This window comes from Psittacula echo (genome assembly GCF_963264785.1).
Source record: "Psittacula echo genome assembly, chromosome: 3".
Taxonomy (NCBI): domain Eukaryota; kingdom Metazoa; phylum Chordata; class Aves; order Psittaciformes; family Psittacidae; genus Psittacula; species Psittacula echo.
The window spans coordinates 114,488,236-114,515,512 of NC_137736.1; the positions used below are offsets into that span (position 1 = coordinate 114,488,236).

The following is a 27,277-nucleotide window of genomic DNA, read 5'->3' on the forward strand; positions in this document are numbered from 1 at the left end:
CCATAACTATCTTAATAAGGCAGAAAGTGTGACAAATTTCAGATTTATTGTGGGCAATCACAGGGATATTAGGCAAGATGATAATATACTCAATTATTACCATGCTAAAATGTAATATGGTATTAATAAGTAAAAGATCAATGGGCCAGAAAAAGAATACTGAGATTTGTGTAGTTTCACACTTACCTGAGGTAGTTTTTTAGTCCACTTGTTATTGTTTTATTGTCCCAAAGTTCCATATCAATATCCATATCAGGAGGAGATTTAGGGGCTGGTAGAAATTTGAATTGTGATTGTGTTATAGTTTGACTAACATGCTAACTAGAAAAGCGACAAAACAGAAGCTAATAAGTCATTTAGCTCATGTGATTACTTAGTAGCTGGATTAACTACCAACCTAATCTATTTGAATCTTTTAATCTCTGTCAAAGTATTAATAAAAATGCATTTAGCACTCATTTAGCATCTGTAAGCTAACTATATATGCATTATATCAAAGTGTTAAGTAAGCCAAAGCCAACAGAGAATTACTAATTAGCTTAGACATTCAAACAGAGGCATCAAAGAGCCCAATTAACAAGAAAAGTGAAACACTGGAACAACTGTCTATTAAACTGAGCTATGCTGTGTTACAGTACTAAGCTCTGGAACGCTTCTGAAATACACCAAATACATATCAATAAATAGAAATGAGATCACTCATTTTAAGAAAGCAAATTCAATTTAGAGGCAGTAAGTGCCAAACTCTTCTGAGCACACCAGTTAAGGCAAAAGGGACCACAGCGCGCACACTGCACAACTGACAATGGGTCACATCAGATACTTACAAAATATGGTATTCATCAGCTTTTGCACCTTGGAGTTTACACCACCTATTCTGTACAGCCCCAGGATTGTAATACCTATGTTGGGAAAACAATGAAAATAATGAAAATATGGCGATGCCCCCTTTGTGTATGCTTTCAAAACATCTGAACGTATTTATGGAAAGTTGTACAATTAAACTCTCGACTACTGCTTGCCCCTACTGAATTCTCTTCTGGGTTACTAACAAATGCATTCCACTGAATCCACACCATAGTATACATTAGCCATAACTTTACATGAATAGAAAGTCATTTAGAAATGACCCATATCAGCAAACAACAAGGAGAGTGCTGGGAAAAGTGAAAAATTAAAAAAAAAAAAAAAAAAAGCAAAAAAGCAAAAAAGCAGTCTTAAAACACATTACATGTCAACAAGTTTATTTTGCTTAGACTTCAGTGGAATTACTACTTGCCTACATGTGCTTAGACCATGATCCCTTCCAATTAAGATCTGATTGACATTTATAGGAGAAATGATTGTACCCAAAACCAAAACATATACTGTATACTGCTGCAACACTGCAGTTGAAAATGTAAATATTCTGCATAGATCCCATTCAAAATGGAGACAGACAAGTCCCAATGTACTCGTAAGTTTCAACTGTTAAGGGTTAATAGCACAGACACTAATAACAAACAATGTTTAAAGTCTAACATTCACAACACAGTATTTCAGTATTCCACTGATAATTTTATTGTTTTTAACTGCCTTTTAAAATCAGCAGGATTTTAAAATTCTTCCCCACTTCGAGTCTTATAATTTAACAACTGTCCACTTTTCCTTTGAAAACAAAATCCCAAAGTCTGATCTCACTTAGGTAACATAGGTGTTTTGTTTCAAACCCCCTTTTTTTTCCCCCAAGAAAAAAATGCAAGCTCTGAGTCAGCAGTGACTCAAAAGCTATATAACATTATTACCTGAGAAACTGAATTCCTGTTGAGCTCCATGTTGCATAAAGAGACCACCCAGTTTTTGGATTAGAAGAGAGTTGCATTGTGACAGTCCAGTGCATGGACAGGGAAAGGTTACCACTTTTTATGGAAGACAACAGAGCCACACCTCTTCATTTGTAAGGGGACAATTAAAAACTTGCTGTGAGTTGTAAGATATCACTTCATCATTAGCGTGATTATTGTTCTGTTTTTGTACATTCCTGCTACCAAAAAATGCGTTTCTAAACATTTTTTAAAAAAGGATAAACCATGTGGAAAAACAGTGAATAAAATGACTGGAATTATGCTCTGCAAAAAAAGATGTGCCAGCAGAGAGTATTTATGGCACTTTTTTGGCCTTTAGGTTTCATGCCAATAACCAAAGCTGGGAGCTGAGGCTCCCTACAATATTAACCATGAGAAAGCACAGTTCAGTGCACACAAATTAAAGATGTGTGCAACTGTGTATTAAGGGGTCTAAAACCACGAAATTGTAGAAAATGTTTAAAACTCCCACTTAATATGTTAAAAACTGTAGTTGGAACTTGTGGCAACAGTTTTAAGTGTAAAGAACTCAGATAACGTGAAAAGTACAAACCAAACGACAGACATACTCTAAAGCACAGCTGTAAAACATGTAGAATTAATCAAAGCAGTATTTATGAAAAAATAGTGATAATAATCTAATACAGAATTTGTTATTTAATACACACCTCTTGTTTCTACAGCATGAATGCATTTCCTCACAAAGTTGAAACCTGCTTCATTTAAGAACACTATAAAAAGAAAAAAAGGTAATTATTTTCTAATGTATCATTACACAATTCTCACTGTTTAGCTACATTCACATGTTAATCAAGGACTGATACATATTTATCCATGCAATTATGATACTTATTCTGTAATAGTATTCTTATAGATACATCCTTTGCACTCAAAAATCCAACTTTCAAATCATTAGTGGATCATTACAAGCAGGATATTGTACTGTCTTGCTCAGAAATCAGCAGATTGTCTACACATATGTATTTGTGTCAATATATTAATATGTTAATAACATATGTGATAATATGATGCTAATGTGCACTTGCAGCCCAGAAAACCAACTGTATGATGGGCTGCATCAGTGACCAGCAGGTCAAGGAACGGGGTTCTACCCCTCTACTCCAAACTCATGAGACCTCCCTGAGTAGTGAGTCCAGCTCTGACGCCCCCAACACAAGAGAGACGTAAAACGCCAAGTCCAGAAGAGGCCATGAAGGTGATCAGAGGGCTAGAGCACCTCTGCTATGAAGAGAGGCTGAGAGACTTGGAGTTCTTCAGCCTTGAGAAGGCTCTGGTAGACCTTACTGCAATCTTTCAGTACGTAAAAGGTGCCTGCAAGAATGCTAAAGAGTGACTTTTAAAGTGCACGTAAGGAAAGAACAAGGGGGAATGGCTTTAAACTGAAAGAGGGTAGATTTAGATTAGATATTAAGAAGAAATTTTCACTGCAAGGGTGGTGAGACACTGGCACAGGTTGCCAGAAAAGTTGTGGATGCCCCATCCCTGGAAGTGTTCAAGGCCAGGTTGGACAGGGCTTGGAGCAACCTGGTCTAGTGTGAGGCATCCCTGTCCATGGCAGGGGGGTTGGAACTAGATGAGCTTTAAGGTCCCTTATAACCCAAACCATTCTGAATCTGCGGCAGTGTGTGCTCGCAGCTCAGAAAGCCAACCGTATCCTGGACTGCATTAAAAGGAGCATGACCAGCAGGTCAAAGGAGGTGATCCTGCCCCTCTACTCTGCTCTCATGAGACCTCACTTGGAGTATTGTGTGCAGTTCTGGTGTCCTCAACACAAAAAGGACATGGAACTGTTGGAACAAGTCCAGAGGAGGGCCACGAGGATGATCAGGGGACTGGAGCACCTCCCATATGAAGATAGGCTGAGAAAGTTGGGGCTGTTCAGCCTGGAGAAGAGAAGGCTGCATGGAGACCTCATAGCAGCCTTCCAGTATCTGAAGGGGGCCTACAAGGATGCTGGGGAGGGACTATTCATCAGGGACTGTAGTGACAGGACAAGGGATAACAGGTTCAAACTTAAACAGGGAAAGTTTAGATTGGATCTAAGGAAGAAATTCTTTACTGAGAGGGTGGTGAGGCACTGGAATGGGTTGCCCAGGGAGGTTGTGAATGCTCCATCCTTGGCGGTGTTCAAGGCCAGGTTGGATGAGGCCTTGGGTGACATGGTTTAGTGTGGGGTGTCCCTGTCCATGGCAGGGGGGTTGGAACTAGATGATCTCAAGGTCCTTTCCAACCCTAACTATTCTATGATTCTATGAATCTAATACAATTACACACATAAATCTCATAGTGTCTTTCACTACCCTCATTTTATTACTCAGTGTATATGTAACAGGTGCATATAGACCTAAAGCCCAAAAGATGTGATGGGTTGAGGCCAGTTGTATGAGGTACAACAAGGCAAAGCGTTGAGTCCTGCACTGGGTTACAACAACCCCATGCAATGCTACGGGCTTGTGGAAGAGTGGCTGGAAAGCTGCTCAGCAGAACAGGACCTGGGGCTGTTGGTCAACAGCAGCTGAACATGTTCCAGCTTGTGCCCAGGCAGCCAAGAAGGCCAACAGTATCCTGGCTTGTATCAGAAATAATGTGGCCAGCAGGACTAGGGAAGCTACTGTTCCCCTGTACTGGGCACTGGTGAGGCTGCACCTTGAATCCTGTGTTCAGTTCTGGGCTTCTCACTATAAGAAATATGTTGAGATGCTGAGCATGTCCGAAGAATGGCAACAGAGCTGGTGAAGGGTCTGGAGCACAAGTCTGATAAGGATCAGCTGGGGAACTGGGGTTGTTTAGCCTGAAGAAAAGAAGGCTCAGGGGAGACCTTATCACTCTTCTACAACTACCTGAAAGGAGTTTTTAGTGAAGTGGGCATTGGTCTCTTGACACAAGTAACAAGCAATAGGAAAAGAGAAAATGGTCTCAAATTGCACCAAAGGAGGTTTAGATTGGGTATTAGGAAAATTTCTTCACCAAAAGGGATGTCAAGCAGTGGAACAGTGTGCTCAGGCGTCACCATTCCTGGAGGGATTTAAAAGACATGTAGGTGTCTTTTAGTCCTACTAAACCATGCAACTTATGGACATGGTTTAGTAGACTTGGCAGTGCTAGGTTTACAGCTGGACTTGATCTTTTCCAACCTAAATGATTCTATTATTCTATATAAGGTTATTATTTCAACATAACGGCATGCTTTTTCATTTAGGTATATAGACTACTGATAGCAACTTTTTACAGTTTTGTAAAATATACTGTAGCTTCAAAGCCAATCAAATTTTCTTCCAATTTATGTTTGACAGTTATACAAAAGTTGAAGGTTTTCTCAGTTCACATAGCTTAGGATGTGCTTTTATGTAACCCAATCATGTAAGACAACAAACAGTTATTTCATAGCAACAGAATGAAAATGTAAAATAATTAATCTTTCTCACACACACATATCTAGAAACCGGGACATTACAGCAATCTACCAGTATTTGGTAAATACACAAGTAAAGAACTTACTTTCTTCCTTCTTGCTAATAATGGCTGGCAGGGTGTAGATCTGTAAACAGAAAAAAAATGCAGTAGGTCAATATTTGTGCTTTAAATTCTTTACTACCAGGTTTGTTGGTAGTTGTGACATGCTGTGAATTAGCTTGCTGCTAGGGAAAAGCCAACCTTGCCTTTCATCTTCTCCTGATATTGAATCCCCTAGCACTCACACAGGTTAACAGTCCTGTGCTAGGACAAGCACCTAAAATGTGTTAGAAGTCAGATTTGCAGACTCCCAAATAGTCTAAAATTGAATACAACTATTGATCTAATTTCTGTACTGTTTCAGTCACGTAAGAAGCTTGTAGAAACACTTTTCTCTCATAAAACCAATCAACCATTTTTCCCCCCCCTCTGATACAGGTCTGACATCACCCTCGTTCAGTGACTATTTTAAGAGCACACTAATAATGGGAAGAAATCTCAGACTGTCTCTTTTAACACAGTTTTATGCTCTGCAGTGCCTTTCAAGATGGTGCTAATTGCTTACTCCATGACACTGCCCAAAAGACGGTTTGCCTTTACCAGGGAAGAAACTACCAGTTCACAAATGTTATCTGAACCATCAATCATATTAGACAACATGCTATCATGTTAAACATTAAATATCCTAACACAAAATATTTAAAGGCTTAAATTCACTAATAGTCCTGCTTTTCTAACTTATACCTACCTTAACTCAGTACTTGCAATAGTGTCTCACAAAGAACAGAACTGAATTTGCCTGTATTTTAAGAGTATCTGAAAGGCATACTAGTTTCTTTCTTTAATATGTGTGCCACAAAACTGTTAAAAGCAAAGAAAACGAAAAAATATCCTTACCGGTTCCTTTCCATCCATAGCTTCGAGCCAAAGTTTTCGGTTAGATTCTGAAAAAGCCTGCAGTGTGATGATTCCAGGTCTGTCAAAAACATACACTGAAGTTACTGATTTCTTTTTCTCAAACAGTATCCAAAGTCAGGATCCAAATACATATTGACATGAAGTGAATACATATAAGACAGAGAGAAGTTAAAGAAAGATGACAGCTTCTGACACAACAAATAACTTTGAGGTAGATTTAAGAACAGGTCTGTTTTTTAAAAGTTTGGTACTGCAACATGTAATTTTAGATTCTTAGTCTTAAGCGCTACAACCTTCTAATAGGTATGAGGTACCTCCATATTGCAAGATGAGTTATACACTTGCAAACGGGATCCCATACAACTCATTTTTCAGTGGGGAGGTGCTCAGGGTGGAAAACTTAAGGACAAGATACATCAGCTCAATTTGACCAAATATGTCTATACCTGAGCTCATTATCTACTTCTTTTCATAGCAAATGAAGACCAGTAGGTACTTTTAATCTAAAAGTCATGATATCCCGAAATAGACATCCAAAGTCAGTCAAAAGAAATATGCCCTAAAATAGTTGCCTAAAAAGAACACTTTGAGATAGTATCTCAAGTCTGGAGATGTAAAGCCAATTGAGCTGAGTATTGTCATGGTGCAGGAATTTTTTTTTTGAGAGGAATCAAAAAACAAGTTCTTTCTGCTGGCTGTATTCTAACCATTATGACTGAAGTCAGAAAAGTGGCATATCCTCTCTGTTGATGAAGCTTTGATGTTGCATTGAAAAAAGAGTCATGGGAACTAGTGAAGGGATGAGGGAACCAATTTCAATCTGTTCCTTGAATAATTATATGAACAGACAGGGAAATACAAAGAGTTGGCCTCTATTTGTGATCACAGCAAATGAGTTCTTTAAGAAATGCTTTGGAATTAATTCACTGATTGGCCAACATAGAATACCCATGTGATAGTAAGAAGTCCTGCTCCCACACCACTGTAGTGTATCTCTGCTCAAACTTCCATCAGACTGTCCGAAACGGTGATCTTTCTATGGTAGGTTCACAAACAGAGGACACTATAGATTTTATCTTCCACCATTAAAATAAATAACAAAAAAAACTTCCATCCTTTCCCACCTCCTCCAAAAGACGAACATTTTTACCTTGTATTTAAAAAGCATGCAAGAAATAACTGGACAACACAAAACATCAAAATGTGTTCACACATAAAAATTCCAAGCTATTTTGTTTGCTATCTACTATAAGAAGTATAAAAAGATATAGTTAATGCAGATTAAGATGCATAATTGTTTTTATATTTTTGTAAACTCTGAATTTATTTCTGTTTTAACATTCTACTTGCTTCCTACCCCCAGATTCTTACCTAGGAATTTTTCTCACAAAAACATTTTAGAAATAGAAACTGATTTTTTTTCTTTCTATTGTGACTGCTGCTTAATATTTCAGTTGGAAAATCACACTTACAGTCCCTTGGTCAGCATGTACAGAAGGAACAGCAGTTTCTGAGTGTTATTTTACTTCAAGCTTAGAGATACCTACTTTTAGCTCTGGATTTCTGACGTAACCTGTTGTCCAAGTTTGCAGTCATTACACAGCATGTTTTAACATACAAATACCTAATGCCATAATCCTCAGAGTAAATTTTAAATTAATTATGTCAATTTGAAGGGCTCACATTGTGTGTTCCCCATTACTTGTTCACAAGGGTTTCCTTCAGTTAAAATGATTCTTTCAAGAAATGAGATGGGCACATCAGTTTGTACAGATTTCTAATGCTTTAATAAAATAGTATTTCATATAACGTTTCATAGAATGTTGCAAATAATAATGCAGGGAGAGAGATATCTCTGTGGGATAAAGTGTTTGGAGACAAGTTGCCAGAATATTTTGAAGACTGGTATAGCTGCACAGTTTTAACAAGAGCTCTTCGTGATGAGAAGTCATACCCTCAGATTATTAAAGGACATTTATGTTTTACTGTCAGTTTTCAAAAGTTTTTAAAAAACTTTAGGTTTTCCTCTATTTTGCAGGTGATGTCCAAAATTATACTCCCAGTAAACAACATCAAGTCTTGAATTTAAAATTAGTTCAAATGTAATCATTATCACAGTCTTTCTGAATCTTCAGTATTCCAGTACTGTGTTTATATTTATATGAACTGGCTCACATTCTTAGTCATTACTGACATGTGTAATGGCCACTGCATTTTCTCTTTTTTAGGGGAAACTCGTTCTATCAACGTAACATTCAGAAGAGATGAATGTTGTCCTTGTATGTGAACTCCCACCAAATATTTCTAGGTATTTCATTACCTAGAAATGAAATTATTTTTGTCATGACTATGAAAGTCATTACCTTCTCTGCTGACTTGTACAAAAAGTCAGTACTTCCCTGCTGAATACCAAATCAATTGTAAGAGTGAACTTTCCACCAGCCTACGAAAGTCGGATCCTTACAATAATGACCTAGTAACTTTCTATTGTACTCCTGTTTTAACCTTCTGTCCAAGTTTCCAGAATGCCCATAACTTAAAGTCCATGCGGATATAATCAATCAGAATGTTCAGAATGAGTAAGTAACATGTAAGAAGTGCCTATAACTGTCTCTTTGATGAGAACTTGAAGAACTGCAGATGGAACTAATTTTTCTGTGTAGTTTTGTTGAACTGTGGATGTTCTAACAGAGTAAGGAAGACAGAAGGTACAACACTTGCTTATGAATACGTTACAATGGTATCGCCACAGATGTTTCTAACAAATGCAATTCTACATCGAAAGAAACAACTACCAATTTCAAATGCAACCTGTCAATTCAAGCTTAGGAGCTTTCAAGAGACCAATTAGTCTCAATATTTGTCCATATCAAATTTCTACTTCTTAAACCTGAACTCACTCAGAAATCTATTCCAGCAAAATAATGTATTATCTTTGAAAGCATCAAAGTAGCCTCAAAATTATCATATAAATACAGCAGTTCTGAATGGAATTTAAAATGACAGCAGCAGTCACAAGATATTTCTTAAGAAAACAACTACAAAAGTCACTCTATTTACCATATTTTAAGGGAAAAATGAAGTCAATATATCTTTTTATTCCAAAGCTTGGAAAAAATATGTTTACAAAGTTCTGTGTACATATACTTCAAATACAGAAAAGCTGCTTTAATCTACCTTATATAATTATAATATCCAGGAACAAGTGAAAATAAACTAACCAATGTGCAGAAGTAATTTTCAAATAAGAAAAACTATGTGCTATCATACATTTCTGAAGGAAATATATTGGTACAGAATATGCTTATTAAGCATTTATAAACATACATCTGATCTGTTCTTAAAAAAGGGTAGTCGGCTGTGATGCAGGTGATACTAGAATTCATCTTGTATCTGCATGCAAACATAATATACTTAAGACAACACATTCTATGTAGTAGATTTTGTTAGAAAATAGGTTTGAACAAGTAAGAACCAAGTCTTGAGAGCCTAATTTGTCTGTATACAAGCCTATTGAGAAATACGTGTTCCTATTACAGGAGTAATTATTAGATATTGGTTACAAGTGTTTCTATTTTTAATTATATTCAGTTTGTTAACACAATGAAAAAAGAACCAAACCTCTCGAATACTTCAATGTCAAAACAGAAACGTTTGTCAATTGAATCTGTCTTTCTCCTGATGCAAGATTTTAACTTGAATATTTCTGGTGAGCTTGTAACAAGGCCATTCTATAAAATAAAATAAAACAAAATTGGCACAGACAGTATGCTGATACACCTTGGCTTCACATCTTAAATTTAACTGTATGAACTGTCCAAAGAACATGTCTTAAAATAGGGATTAAAATTATTTAGGAACATATACAATAACTTCACTGTATATAAAGTAAGACTACAGTTAACAGCTTTCTGACACATACTTGTTATTTGATCATTGTATTTCAGAAAACTCACTAAATTCAAAAATTTACAAACATCTGTATATCTGATTATATGTTACATGTTAGAATGAGTATTATTACAGCAATCAAATGCTGAAACAGGTTGCCTGCAGAGGTGGCCATAAGGGTCTCCATCCTTGGAGATATCTAAAACCTGACTGGACACAGGCCTTGATAACATGCTTTGGTTGACCCTGCACTGAGATTAGGCTAGATGATCTCCAGATCTCCCTTCCAAACATCATGCATTCTATGATTCTGTGCAAACGTGATTTGATTTCTTATGCATTTGGTACCATCATATTAGAGAATTTATTATGCAGTTTATGTATAATTTAAAATAAATATTTTTATTTAAATACTTAATTTGTCTACCCTATAAAAGACATGCACTGCTTCATGTATGAAAACAGCCTTATACTATGTTCACATTTTTAATTTTAACATTTCCTGGATGCTTAACATAAAAGATGGAATATACAGTTCATGTAATGTGCAACTCACCACTTTTCCACCAGATTTTGTTTCAGCTATACTCATTGTAAAGGTTTTTGTTCCTTTATCGTAAGTGCAGTAATGTTTTACCCATGTAAATCCAAGAGGTCCTAGATTAAAGAGAGATAGCATTAGAAATAATTATTTTGGCATTTTATCACTATTTTAGTTGGAGTTAGAGAAATAAAACATGAGAGCATCCACATGCAGCCTATAAAGATCAAAAACTCCCCTAATTTTTTAATTTCGACATGTTGTCCAGGTATAATTTTCAGATACTGCAGTTTTATAAGGTTGGCCAACAACATTACAGCCGACTGATTTTCTCTGGTAACTGAAAGGGTAACAGCATTATACTCATGTAAACAGGCAGGAGACAGGAAAGTTCCTGAGGACTTTTCTGCCCAGGGAATACAGCTGAAGATTTTATCATCCCAAGTGAAACACAAGGATTCAGTATTACATCCTTTCTCTGAGAGAAACGTCCACAGAATTGGATGAAGTCCTGAAGTCAGAGTGCATTTCCCTTTACTTTCAGAGTTCTTGTCAAGGCTAACAAATGCTTTTGGTAGTATCAGAAGAAGGCTATTCTGTTATCTTAAAAGAGTGGGTAAAATGGCACTGGCTCGGAGGCAGACTTATTTTACATAGTGGAACACCGTGAGGTGATTTCATTACATGAAAGGAAAGGAAGGAAAAGAACAGTGCACACTGTGCATAGTGGGTTAGAGATGAGGGATAAAATTCTGGGTGGCAGAGGTGGCACCTTCAGCAAGAAACACTGGCCTCTTGCCTTGGAAGGTGTCCTTCTGTAGAAGAGGTGTCTGTAACGGTAGTGCACAACTGACTGTGTTCACGAACTGACAATTGCACGCACTCACAATACCAGAGTATAACATACGTAAGGATTTACTAGTCTTCAATTTAGATTCATTTGGGATTTACTAGTCTTCAATTTAGATACACAAAATCTATAGTAATCCCCAATAAGTGGATGTATGCCTTATGCTGGAAAGGTCACACCACACAACTTCTTAATTCTACTGCAAAGTATAGGGTCTCTGATGCAAAAGATATTTTCACTCTTGGATTACCCAGAGTTTTGCTCAGGCACTGCTGTGAACCTGTAGTGAATCTGAACACATATTGAGCTTAAGCTCAATGGTATTTTAAATTTCATCCATAGCCCAGCTTAGATAGAGGTATTTATAGTGTGCTCTTTGCTGTGAGGACATGGAGTAAATCCTCACAACATTTCCATAATTCTCTCCACATCCTAGATGTAAAATTAAGATCTCACACAGTTTTCTGGAAAAAAAAAAAAAAAAATTAATGTAGCACGCAGAGAACAAGATAAGCTCCCGGATTCTTACAGATACATCTGGAGGGCTAGTGCACTGCAGAGCACAGGATAATTCAGGTTTTTGCAGTGTGACTGCTCCACCTTGGGCCATACCACAAAGGAAAAGATTGTCTTTCCTCTTGGACAGCATTATGCTTCAGAGGCTGGCATTCAAATATGTCCCTTCTCTGCAGAGCCATCACAAAGCAAATGACACACACATATATATGTGATATGTATAATGCACATTCAAAATAGGAAAGGACTGGATTATACAACCCATATTTGATTTTCCAATTCATTTCAATGGGAATTACTCATGGCAAAAATATGATACTAAATTTTTTTTTCAAAGTACAGTACACTGGATCTTTTAATTATTTTAAAATTTAAGAGCTCTAAGTAAGAAACCAACAACCAAGTATTTTAAGTTGGTTTTTTTTTTAACTTAAACAGTTCAATAAAAATGAGAGGTGTTAAAAACTGAGTAGTTTTGCTATAGATACAACGCCTTTACTTCTAAATGTAGATTTCCATAAAGGGGTACACGACATTGCACTGGTCATGCAAATCAGATGTCTGGCAATCCAGAAACGCAGATGTGGAAATTTACACGGTCTGTTATGCTGACTAGGAGAAAGCTCTCCAATCACCAGCATTCAGCAGGAAGATCATGCCATGAATTGAAAAGTCAACTGGTTACTCACCCTCAGGTTCTGTTCCTATATTTTAACTTATTTTCACTTAGCAAAACAAAACCTATAATTACTCTGAATCAATTTTTCCTCTCATGGCATTTCATTAACTCTTTTAGCATATATAAGAAAGATGAGCACTCTCAAAGAGGGTTTAGATGAGTTTAGTCACCTGTTTTTCGTTAAAAAATTGTAGCTGATACCTATGTTGCGACTTTACGTCCGTTACTCATGACTCTCCATCTGAATGAAAACAATTCATAGCCTACTGTCATTTTTTATTTTTAAACATATTTACCACCATGCAGATCAGTAGTAAATACACACAGCATTTACTCTCCAGAATAGCAAACATTTAACGCAGTTGCCCATAATTTGACAAGAGTCTATGGGATGATGGTTGTAGGAAAGGAAACTGGCATGACAAGGAAATTTACAGCTAGTGTCTTCTCTACTAACACAGAGATTATAGGCCCTGTTACTCTTACTCCAGAATAAATTAATGAACAAATTTATTTTCAGTAAGAGGATGTCAAGTTGGTCTCTCACTATTTAATGAAGCACAGCATGTGCTCAATGCTCCACTCCTTTTCTGCCTCCCCCATTAGCAGAGCTCAGTGTAATTTCCACTTAAAACAGGTTCCTTTTATCATTATTACTCAATTAAAACACAGAGGGCCTTCTTAAAACTTTCAGTGCTACCAAAGGTAACTATGATAAGCACTGAGGTTTCTTTCTTTTAGCTCACATCTGAAATAAAGAGTAATTTTGTTATTTGAGAAATCAATTATTTATGGCTCCATGTAGTCTCTTCAATTATCATCTAAAACGGAGCACTGAAGAAGAGATCCTCAAAACTGAGAACAAGTGGGGTCAAGTCTGACATAAGAATTCTATATTGAGATGCCTTTCATTTATTTTTAGATTGAGAAATCAGGTGCAAAGCTGTATTTAGTATTTTTGCATAAATGTGAAACTTGCACAAGCATGTACACACTATCTCAAAATACTGCTATATACTTTTCTAGTGTCAGGATGATTTCCACAGCAAGTAGAAAAACAAATAAATAAATATATAAATCTGGGTACCCCATGCAATGATAACTCTTACTGAGGATTTTGCATGATACTTCAGGTGAGGTATAGTTTTGAATTCTCTCATTTGACTTTTCACGTATCTCCTGGTTCTGTTTTTATTTTGTATTGTTAGGTTTTTCCAAGTAGTTTCAGACACTTAGGACAACTTCAGTTCTGTTCCTTCATTTAGTTTGTCACTTCATTCTCGTATCTCATGAACTGTATAAAACATAGGCATATTTGCAGCTATTTCAAAGCCGACAGACTGTATTTAGGAAACTTTTCTTCTTCTTACACTTCTGTTTTCCATTATGTGCATGTTCATTTACTCTTAAGGTGGCTGGGTTAGTGGAGACCCCTGGTACAAGGTGGAAATTGCTCTTGCTGGCTGAACATAGGCCCTGTTCAGGCAGAGAAAGTACAGGAGACAGCAGGGTTTGACAGAGAGAGACAAAGCAGAGTGCTGGGAGCTTACAGCTTCTGCAGCAAGTGTGGGGCAGCCAGCCAGAGCAGAGCTTGCTACCATCCTCTAGGGTGGCCAACAGCAGGCACCTACCCACAAGGCCCCAGGGGGCAGAGGTTGAGTTGCTTACAAGTGATTTGATCCCCATTCCATCTGACCATAGCTAATCTGAGTGCTTTTTGAAAAGTCACTTATTTTTCTTTTGAACCTCTCAATCATTTGGAAAGGAGCCATAGCAGGAGTCTGCAGACAGACATTCAAACTTGTGTTGTCTGGCTAACTAGACCATTTCCTTGCCTTTGCCTTTGATGCTGTGCCTTTCAAATTTAGCTAAAAAGTACATTTGTTATACTCACGTTTCTCCTGCACATACAGATAGCCTTCCATTGTCCATTGACTTGGTGGTCTATAATCCTGGTTGGCTGATTTCATTCTTTGCATGAGTCTCTCCACTTCCTGCCTAGTGCTCTCAAAGTTATTCCGGGTCTAATACCAAGAAAAAGAAACAAACAAAAAACCTTGTTATCTCATGAAAGTACTAATAATGCCAAGGAGACTGGTTTGGAGACCAACAGAAGTATTTACAAGAGACATAAAGAAAAAAAAAAGGCAATAAAGAATAATACTCTTCATTGCTCTAGAAGCATAGGAATAACGTAGTAATGCAGAATTCAACTGAAGCACACAACTGTAAAGCAAATATAGTTGAGAACAGTAACATTCCTCCTTCTGCAGGTCACTAACCACAGAAAGGAGATAATTTTATATCTTTAGGTATGCTTACACACTAAGGATACAGACAGACAGGCAAAGACAGACACCAGTCTGATAGCCTAACCCCAAACCTGAAGTAGTGAGTCCCACTGAACCACTTGAAGTACACTGCGTAAAACACTGATTTGGGTCAATGCCAGGCTAATGTCCCTGGACAGCTGTGCTCTCTCCACATGCAGAAAAGACAAATGTACTGTGTATCTGTATCTGCAGTAATATCACAGCTGCTGATACTCAGAATAGGCAGGTTACTGTTATGAACATTTTTTCACACAGCTATACAAACGCAACAATTAAGTATAACATAAACATGCTAAGGAAAGAAAGAGGTCACAAGTGACAGAACTGTGCCAAAAGCATGGGAATACTGTGTCTGTCCTAAATATCACATGTATAACCAGGCATCTCATCAAGCAAAGAATTACATAAAAACTTGGGTTATTCATATTTGCTAATATCCATATGCATGGACATGGAGATCTTTCCTACTGAATTCAGTGAGGCCAGGGTTTCCCCTCCACATACCTAGCATGGTATAGTAGAGGAGAACTGTTATGAGGTGCCACAGGTTTGATAATGCACGTTAAATCTTCTTCCTGAAGAGAAACATTTTTACTATAGGGATGGCAAAATTCTTCTCTGAATTTTTCACATTATACCCTTAGAGTGAAATATCAGTTCAGACCAAACTTAAGAGAAGTCATTTTGAGACCTTCAAGAGGGATATGCCATTGAAGGGAGGAATGTCCCCATTTTGAGAACTTACCTCTGTTTGTCTATTAAGTTTTTAATTACTACTTTTAAGCAGCCAGGACATTGAATCAAATTATAGAAAACAAAGCCAAATGGGCATACAAAATACACCACTGGCCAGCTGAAACAGTGGAAGTGACAACAGATCATGGTAGGACATGGTAACCTGTTAAGTGCTGTTGGTCTACCACTACTCTGCTACTCCTACGGCTGTTACTCTCTTGCTTTAACACGTAGGAGAATTTTAAGAGAAAAACCAGCAGTTCAGATCAACTGTTCTCTAAGACCTTAACACAGAATGCAATGGGGAGGAGCATTTTTGACAGCTACAACACACAGGCTGAACACAATTTTCCCTGAACACTGTCCTCAGTTTGACTTTCCCTACATAAATTATTGCACTGAGGTAGTATGGTGATGCTCTGAGAGACAAGTCAGTAGATAGCCCAGCTGGCAAAAGGAAGCTGTGGATCTAGATCTAGAGCCAGAATTGAAATTTCTGTGTAACAGCAGTAGATGATTTACTGTATCCCACTACATCTTGATGCATATGTTTCTCTGATGTATAATAAAAATACCATAATATATTATTCCTTCTACCTAAGTTTACATCTCCCTCTACCCTGTAGTCTATTTACAACTTTAAGTTGTACTTTCATCTTATTTAAGAAGAGATTAAATTTAATTATTTCTTCATTAACACTGAATTTAAAAAAATCCTTTAATAATTCTGTTTGTTTAGATATATGCATAGAAGATACTGACACATTCTGACTTACAATGCCAGTTTGGGTCTGTGCTGTGGCCTCATGCTCCTACCAGAACTTGTCACATGAAAGTAAATAAAATTCATGGGCTGAGGCACATTTTTCACGTTTTCACTGAAACTGTGATGTGCAACAACACTGACACCTTGTGCCTTTATCTGAAAGACTCAGTAGCAAACCAAAAGTAGCAAACACCTAATTTAAAAGGACAGGAGGCTAAGATGCACAACAGGCAGAGGACATTCGCGTTTGCATTTCAATCTAAAAGGATAAGGTTAAACATCTAGAAGGATTTGCCTTATTTCCTCAAGCACTGCTTTAAATGGATTCTATACCTACATATGAACAACGGACAGGAAAGGGGATGGGGCTATGGAGGTGTGCTGCACACATTTAATTGCAGCAAAACCTGGAAGAGTACAGTACTTCTAGGAGTCAGATCTACATTAACAGCACTAGAGGCAATGCCATCTTCCAACTTTGAGCTAACACGTCTCTAATAGTAAGATTCTACAGTGAAAAATGTATTTTATTTTTCAATAAGGTGCTCTTGTACTCCCAAATCTGTTTGATACTCCCTGAGTTCAGCGGCCAAGACAGTATCTACAAAAGCTGATGTAGTGTCTTTGACTCTAGTGAAGCTATACAAATTTCAGTTAGGTATTTTTTCTTGAAAGAATAAAATGGAAAAGAAATGGAGTCACCCCAAATATACAGTATTTGGAGCAAATGATAGAATTCTTTCACTCTTTTTTTTAATGAATTTGATCTGTAGTTTGACATTACTTGTCATGAAAAATGTGGCTGGCCCAGTATTAACATGCTGAACTTCACTTTTTGCTTTAAATGCAAATAATAGTGGCTCTAATGCAAATGGCTAATAAAGATGCTTTGTATCTACTTACCTGTATGCCTTTGGAAGTGTAACATTTGAGTTAACACTGAAATAAATATACAGTTGTATACAGCAGTTATGAGGAGTGAAAAAGTATGTTGATTAAATGCATTTTTGTTATTTCTGAAAGCTATGGAATTCTTGGGCACAGTTCATCTTGTATGGCTCAAATTCAGACCAATCTACTGCAGAAGATCCACCTGCTCAGTTGAGAGCAACTCTCTACACAAGTAACAGAACATTTCTTCAGGTGGAACTCAATGCTTGTGAGAGCTGGTCACCATGGAGGAAGGCCCCACCAATTCTTTGATGCTCCAGAGAAGAGCAAGAAAATGGCTTCCTAAGTATGCTTGATATACAGTGGGAAGCTAGCATACAGCAGGACAAGCTTTTTGTGGCAATCTGAGATCTTAAAGAAAGAAACTGCATCATTCTGTACCAGCTGGAGCATTTTCGGGACATCCAGTTACTCCAGAAGACAGGCCTCACTCTCAAGAAAGCATTTACACAGGTAAATTTACACATTAAGAGTTCCAATAAAGTGCTATGAGACTACTTTAATATTCTGAAATTAAATGAGCCAAAAAAAAAAAGAAAAAAGGTGTAAATACAAATCACCCTTACATTCTGCAAATTGAACTGCAGCTGCTGCTTGTATGGTGCAAACTCCTGAGCCAGTTCATATCCTTCATGGTAAAATGTAAATAATCCTTGAAGAAAGGCCAAGAGCTGAAAAGGTAAAATTGAGAAGTATTACATATTTTTAACATGTGCTTTTAACACTGCATAACATGAAGATACACTAACTTATAAAGAATTAGTATTGCCTGAGATAGTGAGAAAAAGGTTCTTAGCAACTGCTACACACTTTTTCTATTCAGGTGCATATTAGAAAACAAAAACTAAGGACGGTTGATTTGCTATTTGTTTTCAGTACCAAAATATGGCAAACTACCAGCAAACCCCATTCTGTGTATTAGCTCCTGGAATACTCTTAGCTTTCATTATTTGCAATAGAAAAGCTTTGCTGAGCAATTCATGGTCAGACCTTAGGAGAGAGGTTCAACGGGCTTTTGCGTCATGAAGGTGTCATTTCCATAACAATTTAATTCACTGTCCTAGTCATTTTAACCAGAATTCCAGCTGGAGTCTTTGGTGTTGTGCATTTTCCAAGTTCATGCTTTCAGAGTTCAAGGGTTTTTTTCTTCAAAATATTTTTTCACTTTCTTCATACTAATTGCTATGGCCTATTTTCCCCAAATGAGGCTCCTGGAAGTATGTTTTGGACAGCTTAATACAACACAAGGAATCCAGACTATTTCTTCCTGTCATCTGAAGTTTGTGCATATCCAGTTGAAAATTCTTTTTAAAGTTTCCTTTAAAATAAAGTTGAAGTAGTAAAAAGTGCAAGTAGATTTTAGCTGTTGAATTAATGCACTCCTACAATCTTGATTAGTTTTAAAAGCCTCCTAACTTACTCTGTTCTACAAAGCATTTTGACATTACTGTAAGTCATCTTACCTGCTATTAAGTAACAAGCATTTAATTTTTTTATTATGGATTGCTGTCTTTGTATCAGTAATTCAGCTTATAAAAAAAAAAGGAGAAAATAACAAAAAAAGATATATTAAGTGTATGTACAAAACCAAAAGCTGTAACAACAGGACAGATTTATCTTAGTATATTACAGCCACTGAAAAGCTAATCATTTTGGCTAAGTAACGGGCTGTCCAGGCTGCCTCCTAACTCAGTAAAAAACCACAGGTATTCAAGAACATTATTCTTTTTCCTTTTTCAAAATTCTCTCTCAGGATGGGATGAATGATCCAATGGAAACATTTATCTCTCTCCATTGACTACTGAAGTAGCCTAGACTCAGGCAACAAAAATGCCATAATTCATATTCAATGCATTTTTCCTTGCGTTACCAGTACCATAGATTACTGGAAGTGAAACAGCTTAAAAATGTAGCTTTTACTGTGTTTATATTTTCTTTAAATTTACACTCAGCCCTACTTGAGGAAATGTAGTTAAATTGTTCTGCCTCCCCCTTCCCTATTGCTCAGTACCATGCTAAGGTAACACATCTATTCTCAGGCGAATAGCTAAACTAATGTTTTGCAGCTTTAGAACCCCATCCATTTGGCATCGCAAAGCATTCCATACCTTTCAACGAGTAAACTTCCACAGCTTGGCAGAGGAGAGATCAAGGATGCAGCACTATGGGCAGACAAGCTAACATGATGACTTGCTGCAACCAGACCTATGTCGTGCTTTCCCCTTCCTGCCCCTCCTCTCATTCCCCATCAGCTTTGTCACGCATCCTGCACACCACAGAATCACAGAATGGTTTGGGTTGGAAGGGACTTCTGGAGATCACCTAGTCCACCCAAGCAGGGCCACCTAGGGGGGTTACACAGGAAGGCGTCCAGGTGGGTTTTGAATGTCTCCAGAGAGGGAGACTCCACAACCTCCCTGGGCAGTCTGTGCCAGCTCTGGCACTGAGCCCTTCAGTGAGCATCTCTGTCTCAGGAAGCCTGCTGTTCTGCTGCATTGGTAAGCTGAAGCAGTTCAAAGTTAACAGACCATCAGTGCTGGCAGAAACAGAAGCATGAAGGCACGGCTGGTAGGAGGACTTGGCCCTTGTTTTTTTACTGGTATTGCACGATCAGACAATCTGGCCTTGGGCAGAGATGATTAAAGCCCATGGCTACCCAGTAATTTGGTCATGAAACCTGAAGAACCGAGATCCTTGGGTATAACAGCCACCTTTTATGGGACCTCTACAATGGGTGTGAATTCCTGAACCACATCCCACCACCAAACAAACATGAACGCAACACGGTCAAATGAAGGGCTCCACAGATTGTGAAAACAGTCTCAGCTTTACCTGATCATCTGTCCACCTGAAATCACTATCTCAGCTAAGGACCTAGGCCTGAAAGTCTCTTACTGCTTATTCAATTGGTTCTGAGGAGGGTCCAAATACAACAATTTATCTTAAAAAGCTCCAATTATGTAAACAGATAGAAAGAGTTCTATAATTTTAATGTTTATAATGTTTTTCTAGAAACAATTACATACAAGAAAGAAAACTATCTTCCTTTTTCATTAATACAGTATAAAATAAGTAAATAAATAATAACTAAAGCTCTGGCTCCAGCTGTGCAAAGCCTGTGCTCACAGTCTAGATTCATTTACTCATCAGTGTTCTCAACTACAGCTCCTTGAGACACAGCAGCTTAACTACTCCTGTGATTACTCTGACTTGGTTCAGTCAAAGGGACATGGTTTAACTTTTACTTGTAAGCAGAGGCCTGCTGCTAAACCCTTTCAGCTAAAGAAGCAATGGAGGAGTAACAAGTGCTCAGTGAAACTGCACCAGACCAGAAAGTTAGAGCACACCAAAATTACTATCAAAGAACTAGTGGGAGAAAGTATGTCAGCTTATGCCTGAATTAAAGATCACTTTAAAGGTCATTTCAGGAGAGTGTACTATAAACTGTTTAAATTTCAGCTTCAATAATTGAAGAAAAATATTTTCTACCACACAAAATGATTTTACAGAGTACAGAGGAATACCGAGAAAGAAAATATTTAACACAAGATGGCAGCAAAGCTGAATTTATCAGAAAGCAAAAAAACAGCAGCAAAAAAAACCCAGAGAAAAATCTGAATGCATCTTGGTTCAAGTACTTCTTATGTATTCTGGCAGTTGTGCATTGCAGAGGATCTGGCCCTGAGGTTCTCTTGGTCAAATACTCTCTGAGCACTTTGAAAAAGAGGCATAAAAGTAAAAATACACTTTATGCAAGTCCTAAACCAGCTTATTCAAGTTCTGTGTTGAAACAGACACTGAGGATGCTATTTGCTTCTATGGACATGTCACTAGTGGTGGAAGGAACAGGGATCAGAAAATGCCCTGTACCCAATGGGCCTGTGCCGTTAAGGCATCTTCATAACCACTTCCATCAGGGCAGGTACAACCATAGCATTGCACAGAAGAGATCTAAAAACCAAAGACTTTTGCCCTAGGCTTATGCTCACATTGGGGTTTTCTTGTTGCTGGTGTTAGAAATGGTACTACTGCTAAAGGCAGGTTCATAATGTTGAGATTAATATTAAATAATAAAGAGTAACGGCCATTTTTTTCTTTCAAAAAGACTTTCAGAATGTATTTTGCAGTGGTCTTCACATGTAAAGAGGTGATTTGGTGCCCCAGACATCACATACCATGCCTGATGTGTTCATATGGACACTTTTTCATTTCAACAAGTGCCTTACAGTTACCTCATTCTGAGTATCTACTCAGCCACATCAAGAAAGAGTGAGGTCTGAACTCCGTAATACAATGCTATTCAGTACTCCAGCACCACAAGGATTTCAGCACATAACCTGAAACAATATCCAACTACTTCTTGAGACTTTATTTATTTTGATGTAGAGCTGGTGACCTCAAGACTGCCTGGTCATTTCATTCTCACAGGAAGAAGACTGTAGTTATGTTTCGGATAGGAGAGGAATTCGACCTTTGGCCTGCAGCACATCAGCCAGAAGTCCCTCTCTCCCTGGTTTCATTTTTTTTATAAGTAGGTAGCATTTATCCATCAGATTAAAGTGACTGTAGTTAATAATATAGAAAGCCCAAGGAGAAGAAATTCACTTTAACGTCCACAGTGAAGTGTCACTGACCTGCATGCAATTACACCAGGGTTTGTGGTTTTGTGCTTGTTTTTCTTTTGCTTTAAACAAGCACTTCTGGGCTTTTGTGATGTCTAACGGACCACCCCTCACATTTCAGATAGTTCACCACTTAGGAACTCTGGGCCCTGATTTCTATAGGCCAAGGAAGACCTGGCATTGCTGAGGGACAAAATGGAGCTCCAGGAAGGCATTTTTTTAACAAGCATAACATCCTCAGAAAGTGGTGTTGGTTTAGACTAGCTTCTCTGGGCCCACAAGGACAAAGCCAAGATGAGAGATTATTGTCACTTACTATGCTTTGCTGTTTAACTTGCTGTAGACGTTAACACTATTTTGCCTTTGAGGAAAAGTTTCAACTAATGATCTTTATGAAATGTTTTATGTCTTGTTTTTTTTTTCCCTTGGAAAAAGTCAGGATCTAGGAGGATCACAAATAGGCAGCTGTCAGTTACTCACACTAGTACAAATCAGCGACTCCTTCAAACAAGATACAAAGAACAGCAGAGAAATCCATGGCCTGAGGAGCAGGTGCAAAAGTCTACTCCAAATATTGTAATTCTCTATTCAGAGTATGAGTCACTAGCATTGTGTACCTTAAAATCTCTCCCTGCTCTCCCCCAGGAAGAAACATACTTCACTGCTAGCAATTTTTACTGTCCTACTGTCCTAGGCGCAATCCACCTGCCAATTTTTGCTAGGCTACTTTTCCCACTCTGGTTCCCAAACCATTCTTATCCTTTTGCATAGAGAAACTGAAAGATGTCGGAAGGAGCTCTAGCAGGTAATTTGTTTTTCAAGTTCTATTCCCATGTCATGAACTTATCCTTCTTCCACACGGGCATCACAAACTTCCCCTTCACTGCATTAATAGCCTTTCTTTTATTTAGTTAAACTCTCCTTCAAAGAGTCTACTAGTAATATGTCAGACAGTTATACAGAGACATAGCATTGAGCTGATAAATTGGAGACATAAGCAGCACACACATTACAATGCCCCACAAACAGCAGAGCTCCTGAGGAGAAATGTCCTTACAGACAGACCACCAGGCATCTTCTAGCATCTGAACATTTGTAGAGCACACAAAGAAAAAAGAATAATATAGCAATTCTTTTGATTTGTGATTCTAAAGTGTTAGGCTTTGTCCTTATCTACTTGCATATAGGAGCACATGCTCATACTTCCAACATCATTTACATGAACTCTGCATTTTTAGAAAGCTGATTTTGAAGACTTTATTTTTGTTTTTTTGTTCTCATGGTATTGCTGTGTGTATCATAATCTACTTGCACACTCTGCCTTACGCTTTTATTCTCGCACGTTGTATGTAACAGACTAGGAACAAAAAAAATAAAGAATTTTGGACGTTCAAAATTTTATAATTGATGTTATAATTTAAGCTCCATTTATATTCAGACTGTTTATAAAAAAAATCACATCTGGAGCCAGAAGGCACTGTCTGCAAGAGCTGTCATTACCCAGCCACCAGAGTACCTGTACCTTCCTTTGGAACACCAAGGAATGACGTGTGTGTAACAAACAGCATACTGGACTAAATGGCTACTGATCTGACACAGGATGGCAACTGATTCACTTAAAAGTAAATTTTATGTACTGGATGTGTACACCTGGTGACAAGAACACCCAGGCCCACAAGACTGAGTCTACCAGTAACCTCCCCTGCTTGCTTGCCCAGTATCAGCACTGGTGAATTGATAAACCGCTCTCTGATTTTAGTAATTCATAGCTGCTGCTGTGATGGCTGACAATGTGGGGACAGCTCCTGGTCAAAAGGATAAAGCTCAGTGCGTCCAACTAATATATATAAAATCAAATCTATTTTTCCTCTCTATGTAGCACATAGAATGAAAGATGCCCTATTTTAACTATATGCAATTGCACAGTAATATTTCCCTATGTACAAAGTCTTCTAAATTTAGAAAGTTTCTATTACTTTAAAGGAGCATAAAATCTCCTATACCAGGTCAGAGCTAGGTCAGAACTGCTAGATTTTTCCAGGATGTGAGAATTTCACAGAAGTAGACAGAGAGACACACTCTGGATTAAACTGTGACAGGTAGAAAAATGTTCTTATTTAGAAATCTAAGCAAAGTTTAGTCTCTAAGATTTGGCAGCTGTATGCCATAACGATAGGATTTCTGTAAGTACTGCTTGCTGAATCCAGGCTCATTAGTTTGCATCAATGTCAAACACTCACTATACAACACATTCTCATCTCATGGATAGGAGACATATGAGATGTTCTTGGTGACACTGGGTGTTAGAGATGTAATTCAACCTGTTTCAGTCAAGACTGCAGCTTCGGTTAGTTACAAGGAAGATGGAAGATGGTGAGATGGTGAGGAGGGAGAGAAAAAGTTACACCTGCCATGTTCTTATTCCACAACTGATGCTCTGCTATGCTCAATATGCTTAATGGGAAGGGGCAGATGACATTGGAAGTTCTCTGTCAAGGGCGACAGGTACTAACTAAACAGGACAATTGGCAAGTTAGTCCTGTATGACATGAACAGTAATAATACTACAACTATTCTAGAGATTCAGAGCAGCCCTGCAGAGAAGGACTTGGGGGCATTGGTCGATGAGAAAATGAACATGAGCTGGCAGTGTGCGCTCTCAGCCCAGAAAGCCAACCGTATCCTGGGCTGCATCAAAAGGAGCATGACCAGCAGGTCAAAGGAGGTGATCCTGCCCCTCTAACTCTGCTCTCGTGAGACCTCACTTGCAGTATTGTGTGCAGTTCTGGTGTCCTCAACATAAAAAGGACATGGAGCAAGTCCAGAGGAGGGCCACGAGGATGATCAGGGGACTGGAGCACCTCCCATATGAGGCTGAGAGAGCTGGAGCTGTTCAGCCTGGAGAAATGAAGGCTACCTGGAGACCACATAGCAGCCTTCTGAAGGGGCACTATAGGGATGCTGGGGAGGGACTCTTCATTAGGGACTGTAGTGATAGGACAAGGGGTAACGGGTTAAAATTTAAACAGGGGAAGTTTACACTGCATATAAGGAGGAAGTTTTTTACTGTAAGGGTGGTGAGGCACTGGAATGGGTTGCCCAGGGAAGTTGTGAATGCTCCATCCCTGGCAGTGTTCAAGGTCAGGTTGGATGAGGCCTTGGGTGGCATGGTTTAGTGTGAGGTGTCCCTGCCTATGGCAGGGGGGTTGGAACTTGGTGATCTTAAGGACCTTTCCAACCCTGACTATTCTATGATTCTGTTATTCTATAACTATGCCACAGAAATATGCTAGCACATCATATTGGAGCAGCTTTTGGTAATGACTGACCCAGAAGATAGCCTATGGGGTGGGGGTGTGTGGAAATCCAGTCCAGGAGAAAATCCCAGATCTAAATATGGACTTTGAAACAGAATTCTTTTATGCATGTTAAAGTATGCTTTAGTACATGTGCAAAGTAAACTAAAGGCCAATGACTCCAACAAAATCTAAACTTACCTATCCTACAGAAAAAATGATATTTCACTTTATTTCATGTGTAACTCAGAAAAATATATATGTACACTGTCTACATGGAACATTTAAATCCAAAAGCTGGCTCAGAATTTTAGCCATGAAGCCAAGGTATTAGGAAGCATCCATTATATGTTGCACAGACACAACATTACATGTTGTTCCATTAAAATGTTATGCGCACTCCAAGTGGTCAGACATTTCATTTGACAGTAGATATGATGCTCTTACATATATGATGCTCCTTTAATAACATGGAAAGTGCCCAAGCCAAGATCTTAATGTCTGTCTATATACAAACAACCTGCAACCACAAGTTAAAAAGGAAGCGACCCAGATATTTTAAATTCAATTTTCAGTTTTAAATGCATACACTCTAAAGAAAATAAACCATAAAACTTACAGGTTCTACAAATTCAAATTTCTTTTTCTCTTGTACCTCTTGAATTTTAAAAACATATTCTAATGATGCTTCATAAAAGTTTTGATGTTCTCTGTCAATCTGTGTATCTGCCTAAAAGACAAAATGAAATATAGACAACATTAATTTACTCTCATGATTGCTTTAAAAACAGATTTTGTCATTAACAAGCACATCTTCCATAAGATTACTTTACAAGCCTCATGGGGTTCAGTTTTCTTCCTGAAAATTAGAATACCTACTTAAAATAGCTAAACATAAGTTTAAGAAACTAGCATCACACATTTTAGTCTCATGCCTTTTCCTCACTCCTTTTTGGTTTTCTCTTCATTTTTGCACTTTAATATTCTACTTTTTAGGATACCCTAGAGGGAAACATAGAAAGGTAGTAGCAGGAAATCTCTCCCTGGTATATGGCAAGCTTAGAGAAAGAAACTGAAAAGAGGCTAGGAATTAAGGAGGGACAAAAAGATAATTATTTCGATTGAAAAGTTTGAGTATCACATGCACTAAAATTATATCTATTTCTAAGCTTCAAATACTTTCCCCAAAAGATACTTTCTTTCTTAAATAGACTGTCTTTAACAATGACATCTTGAAACTTATTGTTACACAATATGAGTCTCATGCTCTTGGAATATAAACATATTTAAGTCCTTAACCTCATAAATCAATTATTTTTCATGTTTTAATTTTCAAATGCCAGAACCACAAGGCAACACTTGTCAGAAGTGCCTGACTAATAGCAACCAACATGAAGCTCCAGTATCTTCTGCCTAGATAACTAAAGAATTAACTCTTATCAACTGATAAAGAGTAACAGGCTTTTATCCTCAATTTAAACAATCCATAGGAGAAGAACCTAACAGACAAGTAGTGTAGTATGTGGATAATGCTTAATGAAGAGATGCAGATTTAATTTTAATTCATCTTTCTTCATAACAAATCATTTTCTCAAGCAAATCTCTTTTGGGCTGCATTAGTTAGGTTTTGGTCTTAGGTCAGAAAGAAATTCTATCAAGTATCAACAACATGAGTAACACCAGTTCTGCTAGTTTTGACATCTGCCAGTTAAAATATAGCAGTATATTTCTGTATATTCTCTAGTTCAACTCTGGCACTAAAAAAAACCAAATAAGCGAAAACTGGAAAAGCTAGATATTGTCTTCCCTTGACAGCAAACACTAAACCAGCAAACAGACCAATGTTTTCATATTTTTAACA

The 27,277-nt window shown here is 37.8% G+C and overlaps 1 protein-coding gene across 1 annotated transcript in view; it reads right to left on the bottom strand.

Annotated features, from left to right (window-relative positions):
- Positions 1-27,277, bottom strand: part of ARHGAP42 (Rho GTPase activating protein 42) — a gene marked incomplete at both ends in the record, with an annotated part of 156,252 nt that overhangs the window by 22,132 nt on the left and 106,843 nt on the right. The window contains 10 exons of the mRNA XM_080613419.1: positions 187-271; positions 828-902; positions 2,513-2,575; positions 5,364-5,403; positions 6,216-6,294; positions 9,858-9,967; positions 10,684-10,784; positions 14,608-14,737; positions 18,065-18,169; positions 26,036-26,146. Coding sequence (XP_080469545.1) covers positions 187-271; positions 828-902; positions 2,513-2,575; positions 5,364-5,403; positions 6,216-6,294; positions 9,858-9,967; positions 10,684-10,784; positions 14,608-14,737; positions 18,065-18,169; positions 26,036-26,146 — 899 coding nt within the window. The remainder of the gene's footprint in view (positions 1-186; positions 272-827; positions 903-2,512; positions 2,576-5,363; positions 5,404-6,215; positions 6,295-9,857; positions 9,968-10,683; positions 10,785-14,607; positions 14,738-18,064; positions 18,170-26,035; positions 26,147-27,277) is intronic.